This window comes from Anopheles maculipalpis, chromosome 3RL (genome assembly GCF_943734695.1).
Source record: "Anopheles maculipalpis chromosome 3RL, idAnoMacuDA_375_x, whole genome shotgun sequence".
NCBI classification, from domain to species: Eukaryota; Metazoa; Arthropoda; class Insecta; order Diptera; family Culicidae; genus Anopheles; species Anopheles maculipalpis.
In genome coordinates, this window is record NC_064872.1 from 52,855,136 (window position 1) to 52,879,461 (window position 24,326).

Genomic DNA, 24,326 nt, shown 5'->3' on the forward strand with positions numbered 1-24,326 from the left:
GAAGTTCTCTTAATAATTTCTCCAATATGACACAATATTGAGTAAACCATTGCAGCCATTATATCCCAGTTAAAGTTTTCCTATTTCTTCTTCTTGGCTTAACGACCTCTGAGGTCAAACCACCGGATAGTTAGTCCTCACTACGGGGGAACGGTCCGGATGGGATTTGAACTTCGGTCCTTCCGTTTAAAGACCGGTGCCGATGTCGCATACATCACCGCCCATAGTTCTCCTACTGTTTAATGAAAATTGCAATATACGCGCTATTCATAGCAATTAAAGCGCTATTTAACAGCATACATAAATCAAGTACATTTTGACTTCTATTATCATGCTCAGTTTTGCCAAGTCAGAAAAATGCACGACGGCATGCATTATACGCAGAGTACTTCATCAACGGTACACTGACAATACTTGACATACGATACGCTGTTTAGCTGTCAAATACGCTTGTCCTGGCTTGAAAAATTCTTTCACTTTTTCGGATCCGAAAACGAATTTTCGCTCTTTTCACGTATAAATCGTCGTACAAAAAAAATATTGGCAAGAGTTAAACTTTAATTTAATTGACAAAATGTAGGATAAATGAAGGATTTACATGTGGTACATAGTTCACGAGTTAACTGAAGTGCTAAAAAATTTTTTTATGCCAAAACTTAAAACAATTAAAATTTAAGAAACAGTATCAGTTTTCACCCTTTCATTGCAATCTATCGTTTGATTATTTTTGTATTTGTATTTGTTGAATGTTCTAGCTTCAATTGTTTATTACTCAAAAGTGTTTTAATGTAAACAATTGTTTTTTTTTGCTTTAATTGCTTCGAGAAAATACAATTGAAATTTCAGAATCATACATGTGGCTTTCCGAATTTTTGTACAAGCATTTGCCCACTGTGCAGTATAAATATTTTATAACGGACACGGGTCTTCCACGTCTTTCGGAATCTTGCCAAGGTGAAACTTCTACCGGTTCTGCAATACACTCAATAACTTACGTTGCTTGTTTTTGTGAAACGTTGTGATCGAAGGATCACAGCTTCAACCTAAACGGTGCAAAACAATTCTGGAAAAGAAGTATTTTGTTATAAAAGCTGTTGGAGCCACTGCCTTGCATGTTCGACAATTCGACGAACCTTATCCAATATTTTTGAATACAAGACGAAATAGCAACTGATCGCGAAGCATGAGAATACACGGAAAAATGCAAATAAATCCATTTGTGACATTGGTTAGTTCTTTTTTCATCTCTGTATAAAAAGTTATTGTATTTGTAACAACGCAAGCGTCAATCAGAGCGTTGAACGTATGAATAGCGGCTGATACTCTTCTTATCTTAATTTATACTTGCGGCAGTTACCCAGAAGTGAAGAAGTAACCTACCTCCCTCTAGCCCAATTCTGCATCAAGTTCATTCATTTGATTAAAAATATAAAACTTTTACACGAAACATAAACCATCAAGGTAATCGCGTCTTTTTTTATTTTCTTTTCAGAATTTAACTTTTCTGCAGTTTGGTAACGCCGCGTAATTTGCGCTCCGGATCTAACAAAAAAACTTTGCTCATCAGCAAGGAAATGGAATTCACTCAGAAAACGGCGTGCACGAAAACGTGATCTTTGATCTTAAGTGCAGCATAATCAACCGCAAACTCAACCAAGTGCACAGTGCAAATGAGCATCGGATGCTGGGCGATAGTTGTGTGCATGTGACTTAGTGACAGCGAGCGTTCACAAGATGATAATCCTACAGACAGTCAAACTAATTGTACTTGCCCTCAAGCTACTACCCAAGCGATTTACGCATCGGAATGTACTGTTTATGATATATTTGGTAACTCTCGTCACACACGGTAAGTTCGAACAGCTCCAACCAAACGTCAAGTCATGCTCTCACTACTCCTCACTGGAGCCGACAGTTTCGTGTCCAGTTGCGCTCCACCCTAGTCGTTTAATGAAGATAGAAAAGCCCCGTTTACTGACCCGTGACAAGAAATCTTCCGTAGCACCATTTCGTCCGAACGGGGAATGTTCTGTTAAGCCCAATTATTCTGATTCCGTAATGAATTCGGCACTCTTCAAACCATCTGTTGAAATTCCGTGCCGTTCGTTAGCTGCCGGCGGCGGAAAAGTTTGTCCGAATTTGCTACTGCCGTGCACAATCTTGGCGCAGAATGACCCCCAAGTCCTGGGCATCATTTGGCATGGCACAGCAAGCGTCAAATGGAACTTTGAGAGAGATAGATTTAATTAGATTCTTTCCTACTTTCTTGCTCGTCTTGCGCTGGCCGAGAATATAATCGTCTTCTGCAGCATCGCCATGATTGCTCTCGAGACTATCATCATTATGGTCAACTTTTGGTACCGATGGTCTTATAGTTGCTGCAATGTAGCTCGTAATGGAACGATTCTTAAGCAGTTTCTAATAATACCTTTGTTTCTGCATTTGTGTTTGGATTGTCACGAAACATTTGTGGTTTGTGTGGACTGCTTCGTGGAAGAAAATTTAAATTTTTAATGCACAAAAAATTGATAAAGTTATAATTCACATTTTAATATGTATTGAATAACAACTATTTAACAATTTCACCAAAATATTTCATTTCTTAATTAAAATCAGCAAAAAAATCTACAATGGACTCTTGATAGACTGAGAAAGGCTTAATTTGCGTTAAGAATTGCTTGTTTAACAAATTACCTAGCTAACTAAATACAAAAATACAACGAATTATCTAGTAAATACAACAACCTAGACACTTCATAGCACTGAGAACAACGCTACAGTAAATTTCGCAACGAAATGTGACCGGTTCCAATGCATTACTTTATCAACTTAATTTTAGTGCAAACTAATGTACTCATTAGCAAGACAGAGTAGCAAGTGCAAAAAACTCACCGGCAAAGAAAACATTGAAAACGGGAAAAAGCGGACAAAAAAAAGCCCGATTGAAACACCTCGAGAACTAGAATGGTTGGGGGGCTAGATTTCTATGAATTACCACTTTTCCGCTTTACGAAACAAAGGCAAGCAGAACGTGCAAAACCGAAGCAATTCCCGTTGAAGAATGGTAACATTTATTCATCCTAACGAACCTCTCCTGCTCGGTTTACCGGTCATCAGACTACTACTACACACGGCACAGGGCACATTTGCAGTAAGCGCCATTTAGTGATGTTTCATACGAACCTAGCGACTGGCCAAAGGGAGCAGGAATAATGCGGGAAGACGACACTTACGTTTGCCTACAAGGGGTTGAAGCAAGGCCCCACCAAAAACGGAACGTACCACACACACACACACGCACACATAGAGACCAAGTGGGGAGATAGATAGTGGAAAATATATGAATTCTGGTCGAATGCAAATGCAGAGAACATAATTTATCTTCACCAGAGTTGGAAGGTGAAATATGTTTGCCGGAGGACACCAAAACCAAAACCTTGTGCCACTTGTTGTCTGAACAGGTACCGTCGGCAGTGCCGTCCGAGCACAGGGCAAGCGAGGTTCCAGAAGCAAATGCCAAGATCAACGATTATATCGTTCAAAGGTACTCTGGATGTCTAGGTCTAGGCCGAACGATGGCCCGAACCACGAACTGTAGTGATGCACCGTACGACCGCTTCTCTATCTATCTGCCGTTCTATCGCTCCATCATCGTCATCATCTTGAAGCGAAAATACAGGCGTTGGTGAGGTGAAAATTTAAAGGTAAACACGCTTCCGTCCTCCTTGCTGCCTGCATGTTCGTTGTTCTCCGTGTGCTGCTGTCCGTGTGCGGCCGGAGCGACAAGAAAACTGTGGCCATTCTCGCCTAGGTTTGGGTACGCTTGGTCCTGTATGGGTATGTCGTTGGCAGGATGCCGAACTTTTGTCAGTTCCGTAAGCAAAGGAGAGGGTCGATGGGCCAAAGTGTCGGTGGAGGCCGATTCTGGAAAACCTGTTTGCTATCACCGCCACAATGATGAGGAGAATATTTAGTATGTACATAAATGCAGAACACCAGAACCCCGGCATCGGCATATGTACCGTTCGCACAGTGCGGTGGTCTCGCCTCAGCTTCTTGTACTGTAGTTGCTGCGTTGATTGTAGAATCACTTTTGTCGCAGAGGAGCGGTTTCGTCCGTCCGCTTTTCCGGCAGTGCGGGCAAACAACGGCAACCGCGAAACCGTTCACTTTCCCACTTTGGGACTGAGGTTTGGCGTGTCGAACGATTCGAAAAATTATCACCTCCGTCTCGATGCACGATGGCAACGGGCTACGAACCGTACGGTCCTTTGCAAAAGCCCCCTGCCAGAAGAAAGCCGTTCAGAGTTTCTGCACAGACAGCTTGCCACCGCAGCCCATGGCTTTTGACAATTATGAAAGTTTTGGATGGCGAGCAACACGATAAAATTCCGGAATCTTCCGTTTGAAGTGGCGAACTCTCCGTCCAAACGCGCTTGGAACTTCATTAGCGAGATGGCACTATCACGGTGGTGAAAAATGATCGTCCAAAAATACCCGCTGCAACGATTTTTCCCGTTCCCCCCGTGCCGAGTGTGGTACTTCTAGCTGTTGAAGACTGCAAGCGCAGTCAAAAGGGGATTGAAACTGACCGGTGGGGCGTTTATAAATTCATGGTACTGCTCTTTCGGTGGTCGTTATGCAACGCGATAATAAATATTGCAGGCAACTATTACACGATGGCGAAGCGAATGGTTGACGCTTGATGCGGCTTCTGGTATGATTATTTTGTTCTTTGAAGCTTTTTGGAGAAAATAATGGAATTTCAAATGTTGGCAAGCTTGTTTTTAACTTTAGCAGTATTACACATTCGGTAATAATGAGAAAGAGGGGCCATTTTTTATTTTTATAAAACAAAGAGCAGAGCTCGGACATTGCAATGTTATTGTTCTTGCGCCAAGTACACGCCATGAGCAGTGTGATACGTTTTGTTGAATGCCAATTTGCGACTTTTCTCGTTACGAATTTTGATATGCTCTTGCACAACAATCGAATGGTCGGTCTGACAATGTCACGCCCGACATTACACATTCTAAGTAGTAATCCTTTAGTGTGGAAAACTGTCCGATCAGAAACCTTCCTTCAACTATTCATTATTTAAGTCCAAATTTCGTGAGCCTATAGTGTCAAATAGGAAAAAAAGTTCTTTTTTGCCAAAAAAATGTGGGAATTTTTATTTTTCTTAATCCGTAAAAGCGGCTGGGCTGTGCTGCTAGCCAATTCTTATTGTTTAAAAATATAGAACAGAAAATATGATTCAAATAAGTTCGAAACTGTAACAAAAACGTCGGTCCTGTTCATAGCTAGAGTGTTATTTGTGATTCCTGGAGTCTGTTGAAAAATGTGGGTACTTTTCCACACTTGGCAAACGTTGTTTTCCAATTTCCAGGAGGTGCATTCGAATTTTTGTTGCAGTTTGTTCTTCATTTTTCTTCTCGCTTCATTGTTTGATTTGTATCGCTGCAAGGAGAAACCTTCCTTATAAAGATCTGCTGTCATCAAAAATTCGCTTAAACATTATGAAATTTAATACCATGTAACTGTAATATTTTTCAGTTATGACTTGTGTCTACCACATATTTTATTTGTATTGATATTCTTGTCTTTTAAAGTAAGAAAATAAAGTCAGCCAAATAGCATTGAAACATTAAATAAATTATGTTGATTAGCTGCTTTAATAAAGCCCAATTTATAATATTCTTATCCTTTGCTTTACTCCCAAAAATGTTCTTTTGATTGCATCTTAAAGACGGTCCAATTCTATTGCTTGCTAATGTTGCAAAGCGAAAACAAGATTAATGTATCGATGTTTCGATTAGATCTATCAATTGAAATGCCAATTAGTGCAGAACGCTTGCTCGCCATGGAATCAACGTAATGAAATGTAAGACTAATGACTGAAGGAAAGAAGAGACAGCATTTACATCTCCAACCATTGTAAGTGAAAGAGTAAAATCACGATCGAACGGGTTGTTACAAAAGAAGGATGTAAATCTGCTACAGATGGCAGCTGATTGATGTATGAATTAATCGTGCGCTACGAAAGAACAAAACAAAGCGGTTTGGAAATCGTCTAGGTTGAGATAACTCGGTTATAATGTTAGTCCATCTGGACCTGTTTGTGTGCAATTATGTTTTAAACAAAAAGAAAAGCAAATCATGTATCGTTTTATTAACATTGCAGTGTGAAAGCTAAACCGCTCGCTTCAATGGGAAAGATGGCAGCGAAACGATTACGCCGAACGAAGCTAATCGAAATCAACCACACTGGCGGCAGATTTACCAACGAAACCTTGCCATCTCAGCCATACCACATATCTCTTCTATGAATTTTTCACTCTTTTCTCCTATCGTTCGTTTAAAAATATCTTTCAAGAGCCGATTGTTTAGCCACCACAATGGTACACTTCAGCACAACAACAAGCCACAGCGAGAAATAACAATTGTGAATTTTGCTGCTGTGTTTTGCTGCTCCTTTGTGCTGTCTCATTTTGCCCCACCGACGCCGGATCGCATCCCCAGACAGGGAAAAGGCAGTCATTGTTCTTAAGTTTCAGTCGTTTTGAACAAACTACAAGAGCGATATCTGTTCGGCGTAAAAGAGCAGCGCGTAAAAAGATACAGACCGTTTAAAATGCGCTCCTGCCCTACTGGCGGCGTTGTTTGTTTTCGGTGCTTTTCCGGGGCGGGCTTCATTTGAAGCGCGCCACTATCGCAAGCAGGACCATCTTCTGGAAAATGTTCATTTAGAAGTGCTAAAGAGTCCTCGTTGCTTTGCGGGAAAGAATGCAAAAGCACCATTGACCTAAACATAAAATAGTTTCTCCTGCACTTGTGCTCGGCATTTGCTGCTAATAAGACATTTTTCCCGCGAACCACCAGCAACACCATTTTCTCCTCTGGTTGTGGCTGTCGGTGAGCCGTTGCATTTCGTAGAACTCGGAAACACAAAGAGATCCATCAGGCAAAGAGTTTCATTCATTGCTGTCGTCAGACCATTGCTTTTTCATCTTCACAAGGAGTGTTTATGCATTTTTCAACCCACTTTGGAAGGCTTATCCTGTTTGGTAAAAATGCAAAAAAGCACCTTCCAGCTGCCAGGACTTGTGTGTGGAGCACAATGTGTGTGTGTGTGCGTGGGTGCAATATCGATCACAGCACTTGAATGTCACAGCAATCGAACCGTTTCTCGAGGTTACGGTCTTAGCATTCAATTTAGCGCGCGGCATGGGAGGATGGTTGTTTATGCACTCGTAAAAGCAATATCAATATTTGGACTTGACTGGCACCCGTGTTGAAGCACGCTTCCTGCTTTACACCTTCGGCGTGCACGTGTCGCGTATCCACCAGGCCCCTAGTCCTAACTGAAAGGCGTCGGGATCTTATCGGAGTACATAAATCATGCGAGTTTCCATTTTACGAGATGCAATATATTTCCGGCAATCCGACACGTTGTGTGAGTGTGTTTATCGGTGGCATTAGCGGGTGCGAGTAATGCAACACTTCTGGCCAATAGTTGTCGGCCCCTCCGATTGCCCGTTAGCGTATATGCACGGATTGACCCAGATTAGATTTGTTTGAAACGAACTCTCTGTCAATAATCGATTACTTGCACACACTTGCGGTGATCCCCGGTGAAGTTGTGTGGAACCTTTAAGAAACAAAAAAAAAATGGTTGTCTTGGTTAAAGTGTTACTTGTCATTTTTATAAGCATGATATCAAGTATTCTCATCCGCACAGTTAGACCAACCATTCTGCAAACTAAATCCAACCGCGACGGTGCGTATGCTCTTACTTCTTTCCACTTTTCTTCGGAGCATCCGGCAACGCTTGCTTTATCTGCTCACCCATAAATAATAGGCCGACAATCCGTACCAGGGCGCACCGTGCACATCCTTTTGATAATCATTTAAATGTGTAATCCGTGTGTGACATGGTCGCGCTCACAGTAACAACGCTTACCGAGGACCGCCAATAATGCATGATGCTCACGTACCGCCCATAAAGAGCAGCTGTTACCGTTTTCGCTTTCCGGTGAAGAGATCCCACTCGACTCACGCTTAAGTCCTTCGTACATCAGAGCAGCTCTTTGCTGAAGTGGGGCAGAAGGTGATATGAAGAAGAAGAAAAAATAGGGAAAATATGCAACCGATGTGTGAGGGGGATAATACTGCGAGTACTGCCAGTTGTTAAATGTGGCCGGAGGTTGGACTATTATGATGTTTTCGGGAGAGGTTAAATGGTCGCATGAAATTTGCCTAAAACTTCCGACAGGGTAAAGTATCTGTGAAAGTTTGGCGATATATCAAGTGTATTCTTCTCTTACCTCCTGGTTGTTGCTTATTCAGCTAAAGTAGATGTGTCAAACAAAATGTTAGTTAAGAGCATAAAGAGCTGAAAGTAAGGAAAGCATTTAGAATTTGTTCTATCGATAATACTCTCAAATGATAAAAAAGAGTCTATCTAAACTACCTGAAATTAGAACCAATGTAATCGGGGTTCAAATCCCAACCGGACCGTTCACCCGTAGTGAGGACTGCCCGCTACGTCGTGCTACGTCGTATCAGTAAGTCTATTAAGCTTTTCGATGACTTCGATGATGAAATAGTGACGAACTAGTTTGTTTCTCTGTACGAGCATTACATCTGTTTTATTACAAGGTCATACTCTAATGAGAACACAATTGCTAAGCGTTGTTTTGCGTTATTTTGATATGAGCTCTATTGAAACAAGTGTATACATTGTGTAGATGTCTCTAATCATTGCTGTAATCAGTAACTGCAGTTGTCAACAGAAGCCATTTGATGATGATTAGATTTTTCTCCATATTCGTAAATTAAATTAAAAAAGAATGATACAACACAAGTTTGAGACACGCGCACGTAAAAGTGGATGAATCGACGACATTTGGAAGAGGACGCTATGGGCGCACCATCTGGGAAGTCACAACAGATTCATATACATTTTTTTTCGTTCATTTATGGAGGCTTTGAGTCTTAGTCTAGTTTGAGTCTACATTCTACTCTCTGCTGTATAAATAAGTGGTATAATCTAATACAAAGCTATAGCAGGTGTGGGTCAAATATTAAGGTACATTATTGCGATTATGGCATATGATAATGAATGAGTTGAAACTATTGCTTAAATTTCTCTATATAAATGAGTGATCCGTAAAAATGGAATAAGGCGGTTCCGCTAAAGTTTGTCGGGTGATAGAATTGTCGTGTAATCGGTGTCTAGTTGACAGGTGGCTCGGTGTGTCGTGTATCCATGGCAATCGGTGAGGATGTGGCGGACGGTGATGTCAACACCACAGAAGCTGCAGAGTGGTGGACTAGATTTTTCTAGTAGGTACGAGTGTGTAAGTCGGGTATGACCTATACGAAGGCGGGAAAGGACTCGCTGGATGTGGCCGGATTCGGTATCTTCCCATGAAGAGGTGTTGTACTTGATGAGAAGGAGTTTGTTGCTTAAGCCCAGGTTGTGCCATGTGAAGTTCCAGTGTTGGGAGATAAGGGTGTTGGTGAAGCGGATGGTATCTCGGCGTGAAAGGGTGTTGTGTGGTTCATCAGAGCGGAGTCGACCATTGTAGGCAAGTTGATCGGCTTTTTCGTTACCGCGGATTCCGGAGTGACCCAGAATCCAACAGAAAACGATTTCGGGTGAGGAAGGGATGCCGTCAAGGAGTTGAATGTGGGGGTCTTTGGAGGTGCCGTGTTCCAACGCAGCCAGAACACTGGTACTGTCGGTGAAGATGACGTTCGGTCGGTTGGTCGGTCTGTAGTCCTTCGTCGGAGGCTAATTGAATCGATATTGCTTGGGTGGAGAAGATGGAAGTGTGGTTAGGGAGTTTGATGGCGCAGTTATCATTGGCAGAATGAATCCCACAGCCGGCTGAGTCCAGATGAGCGGAGCTGTCTGTAAAGATATGATGAAAATGTTTGTATTTATTCTGTATTAAGTGGGTAAATTACTATTGGCGATGTGGCTGTTTTTTCCGGTTCTCCGGAGAGAGCGTTTGAGTTCCCAGTCTATGGCAGGTGTACGGTGGTACCAGGGACGAATTCCCTGGCTGGTGGATTGGATGATCGGTGGTAGTTGTTGGTTGGTGAGTGTCTGTAGTTTTGTGTTTGCGCTGGTGATGATTGCAGTTACGTCGAGTCCTTTCTCTAGGATCCGAGCTGCAGCTGCGACTAGTCGGTTGGTGATGATGTGTTGCATAGGAAGGAGGCTGCTTTCGCAGAGGAGGGAGTTAATCAGGCTGGCGACGACTACATAGCGTGACTTATTTCAGTTTAATTGAATTTCCCTTCTTCGGTAGGTAGTCCCTTAAACCACTCGTTGATATAACTGGAGCTGGTCATATGTATGTTTCAGTGATGTTCTTAAATGTTACGAATCAGTTCTAATGGCTGGTTCTTGATTTGCTATATAAAGAATACTTAGGAATGGCCGTGATATGGGGTGGGGCTCATTTTCCTCGGTGAAATCATGTGTGCGAATCGATGGAATTTTCAAAATGCTCGTCGCTGCCTCCACTGTCTCGTATCTTTTTACTTTAGTTTCTAAGCCCAAGTTTTTTCAGAGTTAAAATATCGTAAAGCTAATTTTTGTCCTTCTCAAACCTGTGCTGAGGTAAGACGTAGGACTTACCATCGTCAATGCTGCTAATAAACAGGTGTAAAGAGCAGTTTTGAGTGAGTTTCGGAAAATTTTAACGTGGAAATATTATATCCACATCGGATCAGAACCTCCTGACCAGAAAATGGGAGCGGCCCGCTACAAAAATTAGTTTTTTTTTCAAAATTTTTATATTTTAAGTTTATGCGCCTGCAATAGTACGATTGTATAATCGATTTCATGTGGCTCTTTTGTTTTGCTTATTGAAATGTTAAAATATTAAAATAAATTATCTACTTTAGCTTCGCAATGACAAGATGTCTAGGACTAGATGTCTTGGACTCACTGGGTTAGGACCAATTATAAGCTTAAGCTACGATAATGCATAGACAAGTGAGTCTTTTAGATTGCAACACTCCTACAAGGACAGTTAGATAAATAGTAAAGAAGTTGGTCATGATTAAAAACCATGCCTTCTGCTCCGTGCTGAGGAATCTTCGGTTTTGCTCGTTCTGCACCATTCCGACAGTACAAAATGCTCGAAGGTGGATGTTTCTGCTTTGCCTGTGCTTGCTGCGTACAACAATGGCAGATAATTCTATCTACCTTATTGCAGGAAGATGCAATAAATTTCAAATCACCCGTGAATGATTCAGTTTCTTCGAATGAACAGCAGTGCTGTTGTTGGAAGCTAAGGCTTTCGTGGCGATTTGTGTGCATTTCTCTAACTTCTTCCTTTGGTAAGAAGGTTTTTGTTGTTGTTGTGTTTGGATAAATATAGGGTAGAGATGAGAGTGGTAATCCCATTGGGAGAAGGGAGAAGGCAGCCAGTAGAAGCCTCAAGACGTACGGTGCAGCTTAGTTTAGATTTTAGCAATTGAAAGCCAACGGAAAACTAATATTTAAAGATTTCCCTCAAAATTATTTGCTTTATTTCACTGAAGAAAGCTTTTGTTTCTTTGCTGTAAATTGAGGTATGCTTTAAAACGAACATGTAAAATTGTACTTCGTAGTACTTCGCCGACACGAAACGAAACAAATTGTAAATTTCGGAAAGAAGAAACAGTACAGATCCGCCTTGAGATTGGGTGGCGAACGAACGGGTAGTTGTCACTTGCAGACGGCCAAAATTGTAGGCAAAACATAGTAAAAGTATAAAAAAAGATCCCGCTTCCACACAGCTCCACACGCACACACCGCAAGCGCATAATGACAAGATTGTCCCGGTGTGATGGAAAACGAACCCGAAATGTGTCACATCGCTCTTGTCACAAAACGGTCGGACAGGAGCGGAATAAACGGATGGAATTATCCTGCAGCATCGTTCGGGAGGTATTTCGGTGTCGTTGCAGCGGATCAACGGTGGACTGTTGTTCCATGCAATTCTTTGAAATGTGCTCCATTTAGAGGTTGGTGTTTCGGGTTGCTATTGTTGTTGTTCCACTTTATTCTGGGGTGCCCAGTACGCTTCTGCTCAGCCGGCGACTGGAGGGGTTTTGCCGGCGAGATAAATGGACGGGACACAACGCTTTTGGCCGAGGCTCATGTCCGGTTGCCGGTTGCAATTTCGAATGCAACTAACGAACTCGCACGAACAAGTTCCGCTCGAGCAGTCGAGCAGCAGTCGGTCGGTTGGTGCCTTTTTTTTTTCGCACGCCAGTCTGCAAGACAACGCATGTAATAGTGAGATTGTGTGAGGGTTGGTGCGGTGTGCTTAGAAGTGTTTGAAATAAGGGCAGCAAAAAATTACTTTAAATAAATCATCCTCAAAACAGTTGCATAAGTCCGTCCGTCCGTCCGTCAGCCGGTCAAGTGCCGGTGTGTATGACAGTGTGCAGAAACCATTCACAAGGCGGCACCAAACAAACGTAGTAAGCGTCCAATGTCAGCACTATCCAACAGCGCTAGCACTCTTCCATTTTGGACAGTTTGGTGTTGGTTTGTTTTGTCCTAGCTTCAGCATTTGCTCCGTGAGTTCTTGAGGCGTAGAGAAAGACATATTTCTCCTTCCCATCCTTACCCGCTCAAGTGCTACACCGTCCACCCCGAATCGTACCAATTTTTATTCGCTTTATAGCAAACGGTACCGGCGCACCATCTGCCAGATGGGTAATCTTTTATCGTGTACCCTTTTTGCGATGCACAGTACAAATGTTCATTCGTATCGAAGAAAGCGCACACACACACACACACATACACTCAGAGGCGTGCCGCAGCTGGAAGGATACGACCCAACATTACCTTGGTTGTTCGGGTGTTTGCAACTGTTTCGCATTCCATTTCGCAAAACACCACACCGTTTCATATAAATATCGATTGGCCCGTTTGGGGGCGTCCGTGTCGAACGGGATGGAATAATTTTGGAAGCGATCGGTGACCTTTGATATGTTATTTCAGTATTATCCCCGCATTTCGGATTGTTCCATCGTTACGATTCTAGTCTGTTTTCTTGCTTCATATCGGTCCTATTTTTTATTCCTTCTTTCGGGGATTTCTCCCTTTCCTTAGTGATGATGGATGAACCAAGATTTGCTCAACCTATTCCGAACGTTACCGTTGCTGTGGGACGAGATGCTAACCTGCCCTGTGTAGTGGAACATTTGGGTACCTACAAGGTAAGTCTATTGATGTGAAAGTCATAGGAAGGGTCAGCATGACTATTAATAAACGGTTCGTGTGAAGCAAGAGGTAGAACAAATTTTGTGTTGGTTGGTGCTAAACTTTTTACTTATTGTTTACTGACGTTTTTTTTTTATTTTTGTGAGTCAATATTAAAAGCGACAAGAATATGGTGTAAAAGAGAGATGAGCAATCTGTTTGAGGTTCGGAACATACTCGAAAGGGCTGACGTGCTGGATTGTGAGTTATATTGATGTGTTATCGAATTCTGTCTTACATTGGTATTTTGGGAAGTAAAATAAAATTAAATGTTGAAAGGAAATTAGAAATAATTTAGAAATTGCCTCAGTGCACCTTCTTATACAGAAATTAGACATTTTCAATGTTTTTCATTACATGAAATAATTTTGTCAACCGATTTCTCCCAGAGAGAAAGTGTTCTTTCACGGTTTGGAGTAGGAAATGCCTTCAGGCTAAGGTGAAAGGAGCTTTATTTATAGCTTAATTAATTGCACTCATGAATTTAAAAAATAGTATTAATAATTTTAGTATGCCTCACTAATAATTTCATATCCGTACAATTCATTTTCAGCTAAAAAGAGATTGAAAGGATGTTTTCCTCTGAATTTATGAACATTTCAGTTTTTGGCTTAGAAGCTATAGTGTTGTGCAGAGATTTTTAATTTCAAAATATATTTTCGATTCGTTTAGTATTCGATTATTATCGAAATTATTCGATTTATAGGTTTCCAGGTTTATTTACAACTCCTAAATGTTATATTTTTTATTTAATTTGCCGTACAAAACCATATGTTGAGTAATACGTGAACAATCACACACACACTTTGTATGGTTGTGAAGCTTTTGAAAAAACTTGTGATATTTTATATTTTATATAGAAGTTTACATATATGTTTATAATGGTACATCGTAAACGCAAACATTTATTAATTTTTTAAATATATTTTAGAAATCACTTTACTTTTACCATTCAAGTAATATTTCTGTTTGCTTAACTTTGTTAAGGATAATTATAAACCGTTGTTTAAAAATTTTATTTTAGAATGTAAGTAAGCTTTTTGATCGAAATGTTTAGTCTTGTTTTGAAATATTAAATTCCGCCATGCTATTGGCTTATGACTTGAAATCTTCCCTTTTTAGCGCCGGAAAACGATAATGCTTCGTTTCTGAAAACGATACAAAATAGGATATGATGTTGAATAAAAATGTGTGCTTACAATTAACAACTTACCAAAAAAAAGGCTTAAAATATAACTCTCACAGTGGTGCAAAAGCTGAATTTAAATATTGCAAAAGTAGCGATGAGCTTAGGATTTCGGCCAACTATTAGCTCCTGTACACGTGCAGTTACATATCATAATAAAAGCTTTTAACGTTTCATGCTATGAAATGAAACCTGACAACGCTAATAGCATCCGCTATTATTAGCTTAGCAATAAATAAAAAGTAAACCGCTTTGACATAAGCTCCTTTATGATGAGCCACATGCATTACGTTCCATCATAACTTTTACTCACTGAAAATAAAGAACCAGTTTTACGTCGTACGTTACAATTCCTCGTCATAAATTGATTGCTCATTTTCAGTAACTAGGAAAAAAAGATGAATGTACTTTAAATAAATTTAACAATAGCTAAATAAATAAATAAATAACGGCCACATTGGCCGTTCTAACGAAAAATGAAATTCATGTTCAATAAGTCGAACGGTGTAGAGGTGTGCATGTCATAATAATCTATCTACTCAACAGGTCGCATGGATACATATCGATCGGCAGATGATTTTGACGATACACCGACACGTTATCTCGCGCATCCCGCGGTACAGCGTGACGTACGATAATTCCAACACATGGCTGCTTCACGTTAGCCAAGCCCAGCAGGACGATCGGGGCTATTACATGTGCCAAGTGAACACAAATCCCATGATTAGCCAAGTCGGTTACCTGCAAGTAGTCGGTAAGTGTGCCAGAATGTTCCTTTCCCTCCATCGGGGCCATTCGTTCGATCGGAAGCGGCAGCAGCCTTTCATAATGTAATCCAATTGACTTCCGATCGGGTGAGCTTCAATGGAGAAAACTTTATCGTATCGTATTTAGTTCGGTTGTATGGCTTTTGGCGTTCCCTTCCGTCGCACACACTGTACAGCGAGATATGTTTGCTTGGCTTGCTTGTTTGCCGGCAATGTGTCGATTACATCTTGGGCGTTCACCGTGTTCTGCTGATACGCTGCTGATGGAGCCAAGTCGTTTCGCGGGTGCATATTTGCAAAAGGGGCAAAATTGCTTTACACATCTTGTTTTTGATCAAATTGGAGTATGTACTTTCACTTTAAAGTGTGCCTTGTGAACGCGCTTTTCGATGTACAGATTCCACAGTAACTGTAGCAAACAGTACTTTAGACAAATTGGACGTTTGAAAAAGGCAGAGCAATTATTTATTTTGAAGTTAAGCAAATATGAATGAATGATTGCAGTAAATTAAACGCTTGAAAAGGGAATATTTTGCGTTACTCAAAGTAATTGAATCATCAATTTCAAAACTAACAAAATTGTAAAACGTGTGTTTCAATGTAAAGTTCAAAATACAATATTGCAACAGACTTAAAGCGAAGGAAATAAAAATATCTTATCAGCTCGAACGATTGAAGCGCTCAACAATTTATTTCCCTTTTACGGCTTTCTTTACAAAGTGCCTCCCAACATCCTGGACATCGAAAGTACTCCGTCGTCTGTGGCCGTGCGAGAAAATCAAAATATCAACATGACATGTCGTGCCGATGGATTCCCCACGCCCAAGATCATCTGGCGACGCGAAGACGGCCAGAGCATTACCGTCGAGCGGAAGAATAAAGGTAAGCGAAGGACAGCGTGTCCGCGGATGGGTGGCAGCTGCCGGCGACCGAAAGTATCTGTCGAATGCAGCATTCCGCTCTAAGCAGCTTATCTGCTGTACGAAGATAACATCAAACGCAGCGCCGGGGGACCAAGATAAATGGGTTTTTGATTGTTTTTACAACCAGTATTTGACGGACTGACCTTAATCGAAAGCCAACCGAAGCTAGCCGACTATCGGTTGATGGTGAACCGTTTAGCTTTGCGATCGGTTCGATGCACTCTAATCGATTCAGAAATCCGACGGGAATCCTTCAGTCCTGCCGGCAGAATGTTGAATGGAAATGCTTGACGAATAATTTCCGCGCGATTGGGTACGTTTACACGATCGGATCGGACCGATTATCGCTGGTCTGGGACTAATCTTCAACATTCAAAGAACCGCTATCGTCCACACCGGGACGTGCATGCGTGTTATCACTCGGTGAAGAATCTGCAGAGTGTGCTGAATGCTGCCGCTGTCAACACGAGTTGTACTACGGTACGGGCGCACGGTCGGAAATACGCACTAATCTTCAAATAACTTAATTTCTCGCCCCTTACTTACGCATCGTGTGCCGATCCTGGTCACGGGCGCCGGAAACCGCAGTGATGGTGTACGACGGTGAGGTTCTTCATCTGACGAAAGTAAGCCGCAACGAAATGGGCGCTTATCTCTGCATCGCCACTAATGGTGTGCCACCGTCGGTGTCTAAGCGGATTATCCTTGATGTGGAGTGTAAGTATGCTTTTATTTATTCATAAGTGTATTAGCAAATTAAATTCATACGCCAAACTTGGACCATACCGGCAGCGGCGTAATGTAAGTTTGCGAGATTTTCCTTACGCTCTGGGTAGAATCTTTCACTGCCAGAATGTCCTGAATGATGGCAGGAGAATCAACCATTATCTGCACAGTCACGTGGAGGCTGTGCAGAAGATTTGGTTTCGGTTAATGGGCGCTTGGTTGTTTTCTAGAAAATTGCGTTAGCTTGCTAAGCGTCTTAGAACGTACTATAAAAGATATGATGTGCAGAGGAGCTTCATTTTACCAGGAAAAAAAAAAAACGGAAAAAGAGAGTATGTAAAAAGGTGCATTTCAAGTAATTCCAAACATCCTAACTTTTGTTTCAGTTTCACCGATGATTTGGGTGCCTAATCAACTAGTTGGCGCACCACTCTCGACTGATGTTACCATTGACTGTCACACCGAAGCTCATCCAAGGTAAATTGTTGTTTAATGGGAGTGTTATACGACAGGCTAGAGTTTTCACATATTTTTAAAAATTTTAGGTGTTTTTTTTCTATACATCTTTTACACAGTTTTTCTGAGAAATCAAGTCTCTTGTTTCTGACTCTTTTACTCTAGTTCGTAGTTGGGTTTGTTTTCTTCAGAATAGCCAGCAGTGCCTCAAAACTAATTGATTTAATTATATACTAGTTGAACCATAATATTGAGCTAAGTATTTAAATCGATTCGTCAATACATGGTTTCGATCCGTATAATCGAAATGTACTATCACTTAAGGGAATATTTTAAATGAATGTTTGAATGCTGCAAGTTCATTTTGGAACTTAACAACAATATAATGGAATGATGCATTTGCTTAGAGGGGAGTTGGCATCGCGACTGTTGAATTTAGCAATCAGTAATGATGAACTGAAACAGTAATTAGAACAGCTTTCCCTCTGCTGATGATGATACGTCCTGCTGTTGTGAACAAACTACTGAAGACAATTTTTCATTTTTCTGGTTTAATAGAAGAGAATGAAACGCTCAGCAGAAATTCAACAAAGAAAGAAACTGCAATTTTTCACTTATTCAATGTAAGATTCTATGCGCTTGAGCCACATGGACCGCAAACCTAAAGCACAAACTCAAGCGTAGTATCAAAATGTTGGTTTTTAAACTATGGTTTTTAGCGCTTCTTGTAGTCCAAAATATTTTAGCTCGGCTCTACGCTTACGGTGGATTAAAGCAGGGAGCAGAAAAAACGGATAAAATTGATTTTAAATTTCATTTCATTTCATTTCATTTCATATGTTTGCCCTTGGCTATACAAGTATTCTAATGTCTAATCTTAAACTAATCTAAACCTAAACGATACGCAGAATAAGTTGCAGCATTAGAAAAAAAGAAAACAGAAAATAGGGAAGTGAAGGAAAGATTAGGAACTGGGAACGGAAAGCAGGTAGAGATATGTTGAAATCAAAGTGATGGGACGAGGAATTAAACATTTTGATGGCAATAAGGAGAGGATCTTTACGGCCCACCGCATAGCGACGTGAGGCAACAAAAAAATGGGGAACGATTTCGAAGGGCGCGGAAGGGAACATATAGAGGGATTTGCATGAGCAAACGGAACGGTGATCTTCAAGCGACGCAAGACCAAGCAACCGGCCCTCGTAACAGGGCAGAGCAGAGGATCGATCGCCAAGAATTTTCCGGAGAGCAAACCTGGTGAAGGACCTCTGCACCCGCTCTATTCGATCAATGTGAATGCTTGCCGACGGGGATCAGATAACCGAGCCATACTCCAGCATTAATCTGACCAGTGAACAAAACAAAGTCTTCAAACAACAAGCATTGGTTTAAGTACACCAAGAGTCCTCTTCGACTTGCTGACTATGGAGTCAATCTGGTGAGGGAAAGTGAGCCCCGTGTCGAGCCTTAGCTCAAGTCCTTAATGACTGAAACACGCTCAACCAGAACGCTGGTCAAGGGAAGAAGGATGATCAAAAGAGGTGCGAGACCGGGTAAACGTAATAACACCACATTTTGTCGAACCGAGGGAAAGACGGTTGCGGTTACAAGGGTCAAGGATAGATTGAAAAACAGCACAGTCAGGAGGAGAGGATTTAGGATAGAAGATTTTTAAGTCATCAGCAAAACAGAGAAAACAATCAGGTGGAAGGACTTTACTGACATCATTGATATACAAAACAAATAACTTAAGACTTAAGACTTAAGTTATTTGTTTGTACTGACTTAAGGACTTAAGACACTTCCTTGAGGAAGAAGAAAAGGAACCTTTCAAGGAGATTTGGGGCGGTCCGGTAGTGTAGGCGACAGAGGCGCCGGTCTTCAAACGGCAGGACCGGGATTCAAATCCCATCCGGGGACCGTCCCCCCGTAGTGAGGGTTGACTAACCAACTACGTGGTATCGGCAGTCCAGAAAGCCATTTCGATGGCCGGCATGACCTTAGAGGTCGTTAAGCCAAGAAGAAGAGGAAGAAGAAGAAGAAGAAGAAGAAGAAGAATAAGAAGAAGAAGAAGAAGAAAGGAGACTCAATAACTACGATTACACAGGAAAGAACTAAACGAGGCAAGTAAGGAGGTATGGATGCCAAGACAAGATTAAATAACAACTAAGTTTTATTATTCATAAAACTGTCGTAAAACTAGTAAATATCCGTAGTTATTCTACGGATGCTTCTTCTTCTTCTTCTTTCGTAGCAGGAACGATTTGTTTACACAGGTTTGCGCTCAACGTCTATCAAAACCAAAAATGAGTTTGACACAAGCTTATGACATGACTGCAAAGTTTCACGACGAGTTTGCAATATTCAATCATCCATTTGGAAAATTCCACTGAGTGATTCAAAAGATCCATTATATTGATCGAAACCTTGTATGTCGATTCGATGGATTGAACATAATGGCAAGTAAATAAGACTATCTTGATCTTTTAAGTGCTCAGGGCTTAGGTGATAGAGGCGACAACTACGTCAGGCTTAACAAAGCAGGACCAGGGTTCAAATCCTCCATCCGGATCGTTCCCCCGTAGTGAGGACTGACTATCCAACTTAAGGTTGTTAGGCCTAGAAAAGGAATAAGAGATAGTCTTTTTACGTATTTTTATCGAAGTACTGAGCATTACTTTGAAGAAATAATTAACAGTAACCTCAAACAAATTTATCCAAATCATTTGTTTGTTTAATAACTGGCTCAATAATTTCACTATCTGGACAGGACACCCACAGGTAGATGAAAACAGGTATATTTTATGTGTGTCGCAAATTTTATTGTTGATGTTATTAAAAAATGTATTGTATAATAGCAAAAGCAGTATAAATAAGTTTCTTTGAGGCTAGCGAATTGTATAAGAGTTACAATATTACAATTTTTAATACGAAATTGCTCAGCATACGAATAACGATCATTAGAATTGGGAAAACAATAATTTTTCACCTACTTTGACACAATACAAAAACATCCTCTAACTATCCTCAATGTAATCCAGCGCTGATTAAAGTGATAACAATTTAAATTACGCTACTACGTCCTTATTTTCATGTATTTACAGAGCTATCATCTACTGGGTTTACAACTCGGTGATGGTACTACCGAGCAAAAAATACATCATTGACTACAACGAAAACTCGTACCGGTATGTATCGCATCCGATTACCACGCGCCACGTTACCCGCGAGCGAGCATGTTATAATGAGATAATCGCTGCAACATAATCGTTCTCGTTCAATTCGCTCGTTTTCCTTCCCCCGTCTCATCTAACCGACCCCAGGGCGCACATGAAGCTAACCATCAAAGGCTTATCAATGGGCGATTTTGGCAACTATCGCTGCATATCGAAAAACTCGCTCGGTGAAACGGAGGGTTCGATTCGCGTTTACGGTAAGTGTTTGGCTACCCTTTTCGGTGGCTGTGGTGGTTTTAATTGGTTTCTTTGGATCGCTGTAATCGGCAATCGTAGTGTTTAGCAGGTAATTTTGAATATTGCTCCCAGGGTGTTCCATAAAAGGGGGTAGAAAAGATCTCCCATTAGCTCTATCTATCGGCCAAAAAAAAAAAAAAAACGATGCACTTTTGCGAGCAATGGTCTTAATATTTATGGCTCTGTATCTAACATCCTTTTCGTTGGTTCTGTTTCTTCCTCTTCTACTGCTTCATCTAGAAATTCCACTTCCATCAACACCATCGAAGCAAATTACTCACGTGACGGAGCCGAAGGAGAGTAAGTAGATTGAATTAAGTGCTCGCCAGTAGTTTGGATAAGTTCCAGACCAAAACCGCACATTTCGTTCGTTCGGGTTTTACCCCTGCTGCACCAGCACTGCCCTGCCCTTGTGTCGCATTGGCACACTCTGCTGACTTTATGTGTCGAAGTACATTCAATTTTTATACACTCTTTCATTCCCTCTTCTTCGTATGATTTTGTTTCGTACATTTTTCGACACTTCTTTGGTGGTAGTGTTTTTTTTGTTTTGTTTGTATTTTGCTCAGTTTTTCTTCTTTTTTTTGTGTCACGTCGATTGGTTTTGTTTGTCGGAAAAACTCTCACTGGCTGCTAGCACCTCGGGTGTATTAATTTGTGCGATAACTTCGGCGCACTTTGTGCTGGTGTGTGTGTGTGTGTGCGCCTGTTTTACACTCATTTTCTCTCGTCTTCTTTCAACTTCAACCTCCATCCCGCTAACTGCAGCGAGCCCGGCCGTGGTGTCACGTAATGAAACCATTAAGGTCGCCAGCCAACCTGAGGTCCTGTTTCCGATGAAGAACGACGAAGGCTACGCTCAACGCTCACCGAACGGGATCCCTTTCGAGCGCAAGGGATCGCTTGCCATCGGGCAAAGTTTCTCCTACACCGACATGCCACCGAAAGAGTTCGGTGTATCTAATGGTAAAGTGTTTGTTGACTTGACGTTGGGAACTCAACCCACCGTGTCTGTTTTCCCAGCGTGTTCTTCGCTTCTGTTTTCTTCCAACCTCGCTTCGTGGTAAAGCATATCCTTTAGTCTTTTTTTGTTTGTTTTTGCTGGATTTTAGAGTTTCTTGTGTTCATTTGAGTTTATTTTTTTGCGACTCATACTTTGCTACACTTTTGCGCCCTTTGGCGAGGATTGCGTTTGTTTTTTTTTTTTTTTTTTTTTTTTTGTAACAACGTTGGATTGGAGGGTTTTGGATATTCAGTTTTTGTTTCTTACATTCACTCATCTTGGTTTATTGGTTTTTACATTTTTCTCGAATTTTTCATTTTCGCAAAACAAAAGTACTTTAAACTCGTTTCATTCTTCCCGGAGGCACCGGGGAGGGCCCAGCTTTAGTCTAAAGCAAAACAAAAAAAAAAACAAAAAAAGAAAATGTATACCTCACGACCGATCTCCGGTTAGCCGTGAAGCTGCTTTTCACTGATGCCCGGTGTTTCCCTTAATGCATTCCATCGATTGCAGATGCGCGTAGTGGCTTCGGAGTGTTCTCGCTGCTATCGCTAACGACGAGCATGGTACCTTCGACGCTGATAGTGCTGTGTCATCAACGGTGCGAGAGCTGGCTGTTTCTGTAATTTGCAATTCAGCGACCGCGACCCGGGACAGCTTGGAGGGCTGCTTTGCCACTTCTTGCTTCAGCTGAAGCAGTTGTAACGCATGGGTCGCACGACAGGACGGACATATTCCATGTGTCCACATTTGCTCATATCACTCCTACCGCGGGAGAAACATATCCCCGATTTGGCAGATTGGATCGATCGGGAAGATAAGGGAGCGATAATCAACGCGATGTTCGCGAAAGGCTGAGAGCAAATCTGTATCATAAATTAAACCCACGATGTTCTGCTTAGATAAGAACGCTGCTAAGATAAACAATAACTAGATTACCAATCATGATCATAAGTTTTATGTTGTGTTTTCTGTTTCCTTTTGTGAATCGCTTTCATCAATCCCCTCAATCACACTTTCAATGATACAAGCATTGTTACATACTGACACTATCAAATAGCTTTAACTTAACGAATTATTCCATTCGTTAGCAGAATGTTATGTCCTTGCTGGTTTGCCGTATGCTTTGTATCGATTTTGTAAATTATATTTACCCCTGACCCCTCTTTGTTGTAGGATTGATCTAGTGCGGGGCTAAGCATATGATATTGTTCCACCCTAGAAGAGATTATAGGAGAATGTTGTATAATAGCAAAACGGCTTAACTCTTTTTCGAGTTTGTTAATCATATCGAAGACGTTGGAAAAAGAATGAATTGGCGTATGGCAAGCGTGTACGTTCTTCTCCTTTTCTGGTAAATATTGAACCATTGATCGCTGATGTTGAAAAAATAGAAAAACATAACTACAGAAAAAAAGATGGCGTGAAGGCGTTTTACGAGGAAGGCCCAATGTGTACATATTTAAACCCAACTTAAGCAGTGTAAGTGATCCTGGTTCGGAATGCTACAAGGACCATGTGACGAAGGTTGATATACATATATATGAGGATAACAAATCTACTAGCGACTAGCATTATCGAGCGCGATCGAGGCAACGCACCGTGTAATTATCAGCTGCATAGGCGAGCATATTGTTAGGTTATTTGTTATGTTAATATTTCGGTCAACATTTAGCTCAAGCGTTCACCGGCAAATTGATGGACAGGCCGGGTGGCAGGCTCATGGTTGCGTGAAGCGATGCAAAATACTTAGAAATATATTTGAAATAATAAAAAAAGACTATAAATAAGTGTTTGTTTTGTTTGGTTTTTTAACTCTTTTAAAACACGATCATAAATGTTTTTTGGGTTGTAATTTTGAGATACTTTTCTTCTGGTAAGATATGATGGAACATTAAAATATGATTGAATTGAATACACTCACAACTGTATTACTCGCTACAAAACAATTCCAAACAATGGGAGAAATCATCCTCCATTTTCAAAACAATTCTCAGCAAAAGTAAAGTGCCTGAAATAAGGAAAAAAAAGTAGTGGCAAAAATCTTTCCCTTAGCACCACAAAGAACAATGCACCGGGTTGGAAAATTGAATGAAATGGAAGCGTTTCGAGCGTCCGCGTGGCATGGGTCGTAGCGGTCGGCCGAACCTCTAAGAAACAGGTGCGAAATGAAACGAGCTTTTCAAGGTTCGTTGCAATTCAAGTGAAAGTTTTTCCTTACGACAGCAAACCGATCGCAATTCCACCCTCCCATTGCCACCCCGGACGGTGTGGAAATCTGCACGGCGAAGAAACAGAATAAAGTGTCTTGTTTTGCCGGCATTGCCATCTTCCTGCTTCATTCGCACGCTTATCGGCTGGCAAACGGGTGTCGTGGTGGGTAGCAAAACAACCGGTAGAAAGCATTTCCATGTCGTTTTTCTTCGGACAGGCTTCACTGAACGATGACGCTCCGCAGGAGAGTGGCAGGGAGGGACAGCGCCGAGACACGCACCGTCGTCGAGATGCAAACT

At 41.3% G+C, this 24,326-nt stretch overlaps 4 protein-coding genes across 4 annotated transcripts in view; 2 read left to right on the plus strand and 2 right to left on the minus strand.

The window, feature by feature from the left end:
- The window catches only part of LOC126561389 (tectonin beta-propeller repeat-containing protein), a 445,867-nt gene that overhangs the window by 177,932 nt on the left and 243,609 nt on the right, over window positions 1-24,326 (minus strand). The window lies entirely within an intron of this gene.
- LOC126563311 (LITAF domain-containing protein-like) overlaps window positions 1-24,326 on the minus strand; it is a 317,379-nt gene that overhangs the window by 142,241 nt on the left and 150,812 nt on the right. The window lies entirely within an intron of this gene.
- Window positions 1-24,326, plus strand: part of LOC126562199 (protein arginine methyltransferase NDUFAF7 homolog, mitochondrial) — a 259,818-nt gene that overhangs the window by 101,850 nt on the left and 133,642 nt on the right. The gene's annotated exons all lie outside the window — the stretch shown is intronic.
- Window positions 1,631-22,452, plus strand: LOC126562231 (lachesin). The gene is made up of 11 exons (XM_050218678.1): window positions 1,631-1,849; window positions 13,130-13,236; window positions 15,012-15,219; window positions 15,953-16,114; window positions 16,744-16,872; window positions 17,268-17,358; window positions 20,442-20,525; window positions 20,661-20,770; window positions 21,051-21,110; window positions 21,579-21,776; window positions 22,327-22,452. The coding sequence occupies exons 1-11, from the start codon at window positions 1,735-1,737 to the stop codon at window positions 22,437-22,439; spliced, it is 1,377 nt and encodes a 458-aa protein (XP_050074635.1). The 5' UTR covers window positions 1,631-1,734; the 3' UTR covers window positions 22,440-22,452.

What these genes read in the sequence shown, in the direction of transcription:
- LOC126562231 (XM_050218678.1), top strand. Translation starts at nt 1,735, where the DNA reads ATGATAATCCTACAGACAGTCAAACTAATTGTACTTGCCCTCAAGCTA. An exon ending in CGTCGAGCGGAAGAATAAAG is followed by an intron (nt 16,115 to 16,743) that starts GTAAGCGAAGGA and finishes CGGAAACCGCAG; the next exon opens with TGATGGTGTACGACGGTGAG. An exon ending in AGAGTTCGGTGTATCTAATG is followed by an intron (nt 21,777 to 22,326) that starts GTAAAGTGTTTG and finishes CATCGATTGCAG; the next exon opens with ATGCGCGTAGTGGCTTCGGA.